The 10,953-nt window shown below is 40.2% G+C and overlaps 1 protein-coding gene across 1 annotated transcript; it reads left to right on the top strand.

The window, feature by feature from the left end:
• The first annotated feature begins 4,795 nt into the window (after positions 1-4,795).
• On the top strand, positions 4,796-10,224 carry gpr22b (G protein-coupled receptor 22b). Its single transcript, XM_053515278.1, is given in 4 exon segments — positions 4,796-5,159; positions 5,965-6,966; positions 6,969-6,987; positions 7,855-10,224. Coding segments are annotated over 3 exon segments (1,410 nt in total). The 5' UTR covers positions 4,796-5,159; positions 5,965-6,905; the 3' UTR covers positions 9,185-10,224.
• The last annotated feature ends 729 nt before the right edge of the window (positions 10,225-10,953 follow it).

The raw sequence follows: 10,953 nt of genomic DNA, 5'->3' as shown, positions 1-10,953 counted from the left end.
GTATTGATTGACCTTAGGAGAAAAAGTAAGAATGACGATATCAATCAGAGAGGGAAAACAATATCCACTACTTAAACTTGTACCTCAGATACCACATACTGTACTGTATGAGGGAAATACATGAGAAAGCTACTGTACTGCCTTCAATGATGTTTATGTGTCATATATTTGTAGAGATGTGATTCCCCATGTGATTCTCTACAAAAAATCGTTCTTGTCCCTAGGGTGGAAAAACAAGCAGGCTTTCACGCGACTTTGTAGGAGGCAACAGTAGCCAAACTGCACGTGGCTTTGTACATTGACACAATGATGGATGAACTCACGTCCCATTCGTTTTATTTTAGTTCCTATTTACAGCTAAGCTTCATTTGATATGCTGTCTTATGTTCCCCTGATCCCATGCCACATAAGGTTTTGCTTTTTAAGAACCTGGGAATTAACGGCCAAACATCACAATTTGCCAGAACAAATAACTTTGATTGGCACTTTGAAAACGTACCACCACGGGAGATTTATTCCGATCCCATGAATGTCATATCCAGATAACGAAACAATAGAAGTTCGATTAACATTATTAAACTATCAGCTTGCGTGTCATCACTACTGTAACCCTCACTTACGTCTGGTGCGCTATGCATCTGGACCACCTCTAGTCCTAGAATCATGGTTTCTTTTCATCGCAGCATGACGCTGCAGTTGTCTCTAGCAGACGTGGCTAGAAGTGGAGCACTCTGATGACCTCGTGAATGTGTCCTGTGCAGCAGGCGGACTTTCCCACGCCTTCCCCTGCTCTCTCACACCCCAGCACAAACACAGCTTACTAACACAGGAAGTTCTGCACGTCCCTGAAGTCATTCTTTTTTCTGCCCCAGCAAAAGATAGAACTGATTCATCCAATGTAATCAGTTTAAAGGATTAAAAACTGGCATTTCAAATTCACGGTAGGATTAAAACTTATCCGGTGGGCCTTTTTTTATATTCTCTCTAACTATAAAACTCTCGAAACCTCGTCAAATTAGACCTCATTTGTCTTTTGGCAGAGAAAGAGAGAACACTAAATGTCACAGCCAACAATGGGAATCATCAACAATTAAATTACATGATGTAGTGAGGTGGGATGTTTAGAGTTGAGCACATGATGGAGAGGGAAGGAGACATTTAAATTGTCTAAAATGAATGGGTTTTTTCCAAGGTTCTCAAAGAGCATATTAATGAAATTACAAATGAATGATATCAAGCACAGCACTAGGACTTCATTTGGGCTAGCCTGATAAGCATTTACTTAGTTTTTCTCTTTTTATACTCAACACCATAAGACCTGTTTAAGGGGTGTGAAAGTCCTCTAAAATGAATCAAATGAATTTATTCATTCATTCATTTTCTATAGCACTTATCCTATACAGGGTCATGGGGGGTATGGAGCCTATAACAGGAATTTTGGGCACAAGACGGAGTACATCGCAGGGCAGATACACACACACACACACACACACACACAAACAAACAAACAAACACACACACAATGAGCAATTTGGGAATGATAGTTAGCCTAATCTGCATCTCTTTGGATTGTGGGAGGAAACCAGAATACTCAGAGGAAACCCGCAAGCATGGGGATTCCACAGTGCTAACGACTACACCACTGCACCATAGTGTCGCTTTTCTGGTGAGTTATATGCAGAACCCTACCCGAAGCTTTCTCCTTATAAGAACGCTAGAACCCTTTTCTGTGTCTGCAGTCTTGACTGTTGCATGTCATCTTTGGTGTTTCAGGTCCCCTCACTACAGGTCTGCCTCCTTCAGCAAGTACTCAGTCTAGTGGGTGTTAAGAGCTCATTGATTAAAACACAGCCAGCCTCCTCAGCAATACAAAGGCAGGCAGCTTTATTAACGAATGGCTAATCAACTGGGGAACCCACTGCCTCAGGCCTCAGTGAACAGGACAGCTAGTGCGGGGAAGATAGATTTGAAATAATCAAGCAAGCGAAACTGAACTTGTTTTTATTAAAGTGTAGCAGGGTTTTGAGGAACTGTAGCAATATCCAGGACTGAATAATGCATTTACACATTTATCAAATTTTAATAGTCCCAAAATAATAATTCATTGTCGGAGTGTGATGATGACTCCACTCAAATTCAATATAAATCTTACATCAGCACTCTAAAATCTATCCAAAATTACAAGAAAAGTAATAATATCCGAAATTTGTTGCTGTACACTATGAGCTCTTGATAAAATATGACAGTAGGCTGTAAATTCATTAGAATTTAAAAATAAAAGCGGCCCAAAAATTTTAAGACAACATAAGCCATGTGTTATAGTTTATCTTGTGCAACAAACAAACAAACAAACAAACAAACAAATGATCAAATAAATAAACCAGGTGATTTCAGTAATTAGTTCTAGCATAATTTGTTAAAAAATATTTTAAAAACTAGTGAAGAGCTTTTGGAGCAATAGTGTGGGTCATCTGCAGACCTAAACCCATTAGAAAACTGATGGACAATGGTGAAGAAGGCAATAGCAGTCAAGAAAATGTCTTCTGTATATAATTTTTAGGAAGCAATCAAGCAATCACTAATCGAGCAAGTGACACCAGAGTGCTGCAGATGTCTTTTTGACTCTATGCCCAGCCGCATCCAGCAGGTTTTAAATAATAAAGAATTTCATACTAAATATTGATTGGTAATTAGCAAGTTAATTGCAAAAAAAATAATTTTCTTACTTCTCATTATTTTAAAGGTTTTAGAATGTCATTAAATCTTTGAGTTTTACTTTTGGCCACCACTAAAGAATAATGAGAATCGAAAAAAACTTTGCAAGAACTACTCATCATGGAAAACTCCATCATAGTTTTGAATTTTCCATTGCATTTACACAATGGCATGAATAAAATCTCAAATCAAAAGGTCATTAATTTTGTATAAAAGCAGTTCTAGCACTAGTTCTGGTTGTAAGTTAAAATAAGTGACATTATTAATGCATTAATTCAAATATGGTATATGTCTCACGCTTGGACTTGTATAGTGGACACTCTACTTAATACAAGTCTAATACATATATGTCCAATTCTGGGTTCTCCAGTATCTGCGCTTTTTTCCCTGGTTTCTCAGTGACATAACAAGCCATTGTTTTGTCTTATTCAATTCAGGAGATAAAAAAAGAGAAGCTGTTGAGTGAACAATTTATAGCTGCTTTACTGTAAGTGATAACAGGAACTAACTTGTCTTCCTGAAGTTGTATGGCATTAATTGTAAATATAAATATTATAAAAGTGTGTGTCAAAGTTTCGTTTCAATATTATTATATATAAATATATATATATGTCTATATGTCTATATAACAGACAGGCGTATACCTGTCTGTTATATAGACAGGTATACGCAAGGCCATATCACACCACCATGCATGGATTAATTATCAACATTATTAACGCATTATGCTTCAAGTGTTACTTTTTACATATATTTTTTCCTGACTATCAATGAATACATGGTATGAATGAGTTTTTAAAAAAATTTTATACCATATACTGTATATAACATTAGATAAAATTATTAACTTTCAGTAAGAATCCAGCTGCACTGATTGAGTCTCTCTCACGCTCTCGCTTTATATATATAAAATATATATAAAATGCCTATTGCCGAACAAAGGGTAAGAAAAATGACTCAGAATAACAGAATATCAGTCAGAAGCGTCTGGGGACTGCAGGAAAATCCAAATGAAATATTAATGTGCAAATGAATTATTTAGTCTGTCTTTAGTGAAAAGTTTGAGGAAGTACACTGCCTTTAGCACAGAGGAACATGTGCCACTTAATAATACACCTCCTGCACTCCAAAGATGTTTTTTTTTTCAACCACTGTAAAAGCATATACAGTATGTACACTGTGCAAACATACAAACACTAACTCTACAATAACAGTATTTAACTTTATGCACAATTACATGACCAGTCCTAAATTTATGCACAATTACATGACCAGTCCTAAATATCTATCAAATATGAATATTAGTCCATTTCATTACTCGAATCAACAGCAGCGTTTTCTGTAGTAATGGCTTATTTCTGAACACCTACTTGGTGTACATGGAACTCCTGTTGATGTGAGTTAGGAGTGGGAGGAAGAACAGCGTGGGTTTACAGCTAGCAATGCTTTAAATTAAACTGTGGACACAGCACGCACAAAGATCCAGGAATGCCGTGACTGTCTTTTCAAATGAGAAACTGTGCCCCACCCCCCTAGCTTTTAGCTCACCTGGCAAATGAGCCATACGAAATGAATTGAAGTTGACGGGCCCCTCTGCCAAGTGACAGGCCAACATAATTGAAGCTATCAATCAGGCAACCTCTCTGTATTAATGCATGCACAATAAGCCCCACAAACACACACACGCAGCAAAAGTAATATGCTCATCAGTTACTGCTATACCCTCCGTCCCTTTCACCCCTGAGGAAAACTATCCATTTTGATCATGGGACATAAGTATCAAAATTAGGTGTGGCATTTTAATGCGATCAGTAGTTCAAGCGTCATGCAGATCACAAGCAGATCTTAAGCACGCATCACTACTAAAGCTTGGCATGAACTGGTGAAATAAAAAAAAATAAAAAAGCAGGAGTGCTTTCCTCTTGCAGGAGACAAAAGGGTTAACTCCATTATAACAAACCAATCAGGACGGAGAGTAGCACTGCAAAACCTCCGCAGTGAGAGAGAGAGAGAGAGAGAGAGAGTAGGAGTGGGGTGAGAGTGTGCAACAGCGTGCTTGGGTAGATGAGCCAAGCTTTCACACACACACTGACACACACCACAGTGTGGAGAGCGAAGCAGAGATAGAGAGGGTAATGTGTGTTCGTGTATATATGTGTATGTAAGAGAGGAGAAGAGAGACAGAAAACAGGGATAAGGAGGACAGGACAAGAAAGTGTGAGGACTGCCTGAGTTTGCCTGTGTATTCTCATTTTCTTGGCACTCTTGACTGTTTGGATGATGAAAGGAATAAGATTGTTTAATGCTCCTCTCCAGGGCAACTCTGGAAACCTCAGGGAAATACAGTAACGAAACCCTCAAGCAACACAATTGGTTTAACACTACTTGGGATTTGTGAGATTCTTATGAAGCGGGGACCTGCTGGGACTCTCTTTACATTAAAGGTAAGTTGGTGACATCAACAACCTTGACTGTTAAGAAGGATGCACATTGGCTGTGTTGATCAGCCATATTTCCAAAGTGACTTGTTTTGTTACAGTGTGAACTAATATAGTGAGGTGTTATTTTAGAAAGCAGAGCTCATGACTTTGGGTTCCCATGGATACAACAGCTCTTCTTTAAACGATAGAGAGAAAGAGAGAGGAGAAAGAAAAATGCAACAGAAGTCAGTAGCATCAGTAAGCCCTTTGTATGAATGTCCTGTGCTGTTTGCTGGGTAATGTAGTATACCAGCTATAGTATACAATTATCAAGTCTTCATTAGCTTCTTCATCAGCACACCACATTTTCACCAAGCGGTCCTTAACGGCATACTGGATTGCTTCTCCTGAGCATCACAGTGTGTTCATTTTAATTAATGTAATATCTAGGGTCTAATATCTTAGATTAAAAAAAATCCATATGTCATAAAATCAGGAAAAATGCACAGAAAAACGCACAGTAAGTGATATTTGGCCTACAGTTTATAACCACATACACCTTTCCTAAAAAGGACTTGCTCAGGGTAGGAAGCAGTGTGTATGTATAGTAGATGCAAGCTTCTGGTCCTTATCAGCCTCAGCTCCCCAGCTGTCCTTTCTCTTACCTTAACAGAGACCATAATCAAATCCGGAGGCAATGAACTTCCTCAACCTGCAACAGGAGCATGTATGGGTAATGCATGGCCGTTCTTACATCAGGGATGTGTGGCAGGATTAGTCCAGGTTGTTTTGTTCATCCAGGCTTTTCTGCTCTGTCTTCTTTTGTCAGGCATCTGGAGAAATGGAGCTGAAAGGGAATTTGCTTCTGAAGCAAATCGCGGTCCACGCAAGCACCAGTCAAGTACCCTGTGGAAACTTGCCAAGACAGGACCCATGGCAATAGGATTCATAACTTATCCTCTGCATAATAAGTTGACGGTTTCTAAGGCATATGAATCCAGATTGCTCAGTGGAGAATATACTGGAAATGGAAAATTATTATTTACATGAACAAGCAAAATAAAAGACTAAATGCTCTTCAGTACAAGGTTATGGATTTATTGTTCAACACAGCAATGACAAAATCTGGATTTATGGGCTACTATTAACAAGGGGGATGAAAGTCCCCCCCTCCCCCCACACACGCATACATAACCACTCACAAGGGCTGACCTCACCAATACTGTGACTTTGGTTTCCTTGGTGGAGGCTTATGTAAATGAACAACAGCAAATCAATAAGGACCTATCATCGTGCTTGGTCTATAAAATCGTAATCGCAGGAATACAGCGCAGGCAACAGAAAGGCACATTAATATAGGACAGGGTCACTTGAATCCTATGAATAAGTGGAAGCATCTGAAGCTTTAAAGACTGTTATTTTTAAACCTGAAGTGGATGTATTAATAGGTCAACACATGGACTTTGCTCTGATCGCTCCAAACGATTCACTGGATTTCCTTTACGGGTTTTACTACTATATCTAATTGCATGAAACCGGGACACAAAAGGGGTTTCGGAGTGGGAGAGATATATGACATGACCAGCAGCGAATGGGAATACTGGCCTTCTACTGGTAGACCTGAACATGGCTGTCGCCCAAAAGTTGCAATCAGTTTGATAAAAAATAAACAAGTAACAACCTATTGTGAAAACCACGAGATGTGAATTCCCTGCTGGACTGCAAGGATTACAAAAGGTGCAAAACTCTCCTTTAAAATGCTTGGGTGTGATGATGGACTTGAACTCCACCCAGACTCTTCTGGGCCAACCACTGACTGTGAAGACTAAAAGAAACAGCGCTCTGGAGAGGGGTAAGTTTCTCTGAGTTAAATTGATATTTTGAGGATATGGTCAAGGCATATTGCGATATTAAAAAATAACTTGTTGTTTTCTGTTCAATTCTGACCCTAACCTCTTTTTTTATAATGTCACCTTGAGCTCTATGTGGCCATCAGTGTCTATGCAGTGACCTTGAAGCAGCTTTATATAATACACGCTGTCCACACACCCAGCCCCCAGCCCTATAACTCTGTTGTTGGTTTTCATTGTACAAAAACGCAACGCCAAACACATAGACTATAACACTTGCTAAAATGAGACAAAGCATATAGCATATATGTGTATAAACTCATTCTTTGTCCAGCTACACACTAGTGTGACCATGCTGGGATAATTTGTTATACCTGCTGAAGGACAGTGGCTGGATTTTTATTTTTAAAAAGGCTTTCAAAAAGTCACTGGCATGTGTGTCAGTGGCTGTTGATGCTTTTAAGGTTGCTTTCCAAAAATCTCAGCCCCAATCTGTTTCCTGTTCCATTTCTTTTCTGTTTTATTGCACTTATCATGTCTGGGAAAAAAAGAAAAGAAAAAAAATTGATAAAACATGCAATGTTTCATTGCTGTAAAACAGCACAGCACAGCAACAACAAACTTATATTTGCAGAGCTCTACTTATCTGTTTCATAGATATGAATTTTATAAACAAAAAGTACAAGCATGCATAATTGCCCAAGAGAATATGTGATTAATACTGCATGTATAGAATTATACTGTAGAGTATATTTTTTGAACACTCATAAGCATAGTTTAGGGTACAACATTTTAGCATTCGAACGCTAAATCTCTGTAATACTGTCCGTTGTCTGCTTTCTAATCCCACCCCCGTTTCTTTGGAACAGGATAATGCACAAGCCTATACCTTCAGCATCACAGGAGGAAGAAGGCACCATGAGTAACGTTACAGTCTTGGACATCACAGAGACCGCGAGCCCAGCCATGACGGCGGACGAACACCACCCCTACCCCCTCAGCTTCCAGGTCTCCCTGACAGGCTTCCTGATGCTGGAGATAGTGCTGGGCCTGAGCAGTAACCTCACCGTGCTCGTCCTGTACTGCATGAAGTCCAATCTGGTCAACTCCGTTAGCAACATCGTCACCATGAACCTGCACGTTCTCGATGTGCTGGTGTGTGTATGCTGCATCCCACTGACCATAGTTGTGCTGCTTCTGTCACTTCAAGGTGACACTGTGCTCGTCTGCTGCTTCCATGAGGCCTGCGTGTCTTTTGCTAGTGTTGCCACTGCAGCAAATGTGCTGGCCATCACACTCGACCGCTATGATATCTCTGTCAAACCAGCCAATCGTGTGCTGACCATGGGCCGAGCGGTGGCTCTGTTGGGCAGTATCTGGGTGTTGTCGTTTCTTAGTTTCCTGGTGCCCTTCATTGAGGTGGGCTTCTTAGGACCAGAACCAACCAAAGCCAACCAGACTGTTGTAGTGCATGTTAATGAGTACTACACAGAGTTAGGCTTGTATTACCACCTGGTGGCACAGATCCCTATCTTCTGCTTCACTGTTGTGGTTATGCTGGTCACTTACTCAAAAATCCTTCAAGCGTTAAACATCCGCATCGGAACGCGCTTCCACGCCTCACAGAAGAAGAAGAAGATGCGATGGAAAAAGAACATCTCACTTATGTCACCGTCGCAACAGCAGCTGCCTGAAGTCACAGATGGCTCTCAGGGCAGCAGTGGTGGGAACCGCAATGTGCCACTGGGCATGAGAACCTCAGTGTCTGTGATCATTGCCCTGCGGCGAGCTGTGAAACGCCACCGCGAGCGGCGGGAGAGACAGAAGCGCGTGTTCCGTATGTCACTCCTTATCATCTCCACTTTCCTGCTGTGCTGGACCCCTATTACTGTTCTAAACAGCATCATTCTCAGCACAGGCCCCAGTGACCTCAACGTGAAGCTACGTCTGGGCCTCCTGGTCATGGCGTATGGAACAACTGTCTTCCATCCGCTGCTCTACGCCTTCACGCGGCAGAAGTTTCAAAAGGTCCTAAAAAGTAAGATGAAAAAGCGGGTGGTGTCCATCATCGAGACGGATCCGATGCCCACAAATTCAGTCATAAAGAACTCATGGATTGATCCAAAGAGAAACAAAAAAGTGACATTCGAGGATCATGAAGCCAAACAAAAGTGTCTGTCATCTGAGGATGTTGATTAATCATCAGTACTTGCAGGAACACCAGTACACACTGTAGCCTCAAAATCAGAACTTTTGAAATCTTCATTATGATCCCCATAGTGGAAAGAGACTGACTCAGGTGTGTGCTATAGAAGAAACTGCACTGGATGTGAATACATGAATTAATATAAGTTTATTACTATTTATATGAACTTCTACTTTAGTATAATAGTATGACATTCACTGTGCTGTTAAAAACCGCATGTTTTTTATAACACTGTGTACATAATTCAATAATTAAGAACTGTAAATAGACACATAAAAATGTATGTATGTATGTATCAATATTAGAACACATAGGCAACACAAAAAACTATTTGTAATAAATAAGGCAAAAAGATGTCTCTGGGGTTCAACACATGAAACCTGCTGCTCTGTCCAGGAGGAAGCAGATCACCTTTAACCCTGTTTTATGCGAGAGCTTTTTATGGTCCATAGTTTTATTACATCGTCCTCTTCCTCCTTTGTGTTATTCTCTTTGACTAGCAAGTTATTATTCATATGACTATTTAGCAAATTACTACGAACACACACTTCATTTTGTAGCCAAAGAGGCAAGCTAGCGAACAGCACTTGAGCATCAACGTACACTGGCATTATGCCTTACAGCAAGTGACTTGAGAGGAAGGGAGATGCCTGGTTTGTTTCAACACTGCAGAATGTAAAAGAAACCTGGAGAGTCATTCACTTTATTTTCCACACAGACGCAGACAATGTGTTCTTCTGTTCAGGGACATTGCTATATTCAGTACACAAACTCGTATTTTCCTTCCAATATCGAAGGGCATCCAGGCTCGGTAAAAGAGCTTAATTTAGGACGGCCTCCACATCAATATTACAGTAAGCCACGTGGCACTGGCTTGCCCTGCATCACACAGGGGAAGATCAATGCTAAATAAGCAGTGAAGGTTTAAATTTAGAACCGTCCATCCCAAAGGCATATAAATTATTATATAAAACATTCGATAATCAATTTCCATCACGCAGAAGCAGGTCTGTTTAAAATTGAGGCAGTTTTTCATGGACAGACAGCCATATGAGAACTGTTTCTCACTGCTGCAGGGAGCCATTTCCCTTCTTCTTTTTTTTTTTTTGAGTCCAGCTGTTTGATGTGCGGGAGCATTGCACGTCTAATAAAATGCCTAAGCTCACTGTCTGATCAAGGTCACTTTTGTTTTGACAGCCAAAAATGTAATAAGCAATTCGACTCAGCCGGCATGGCCTCTATTGACTTTCATAACGTCTGATTTTTCAGCGCAATCAAAAAAAGGTCATTAGCACAATGTCAGCTCCACACTTCGCGTTTAAAAAGCTTTAGTTTTAAATGTCAGACGCAGCTCCAGTTTTGCTCTTTTTATCTTAAACGGGGAAGAAGAACAAGAGGTTGAACATATTTCTGTATTTGTGGTTCGCATGTGTAAGCGTGGACATGTGTGAAACTGTGTGAGCAAAGGAATGTGTGATGTTGTGTGATTGTTCTGTGGAAGTGTGTGGGAGCGAGCGAGCACATCTGACAGCTTCAACGGATGATAACAAAAGTGTTATACAGGTGGAGGAGAGTGGGACGCTGCCCTATAACTCATATATCGTTACAGTTGAATATTTCGTCTATCGCAGTCATCAGCCATTATATTTGATTACTGAATTGAATTTATTCACTGTTTTCAAACTAATTAGCACTCTGCATATTGCACATCTGTATTGAATAACACATGCTGTAACACTGACTGGTGATGTAAACATGGAGC

This window comes from Clarias gariepinus, chromosome 2 (genome assembly GCF_024256425.1).
Source record: "Clarias gariepinus isolate MV-2021 ecotype Netherlands chromosome 2, CGAR_prim_01v2, whole genome shotgun sequence".
NCBI classification, from domain to species: domain Eukaryota; kingdom Metazoa; phylum Chordata; class Actinopteri; order Siluriformes; family Clariidae; genus Clarias; species Clarias gariepinus.
This window is presented reverse-complemented; position numbering and strand designations above follow the sequence as displayed.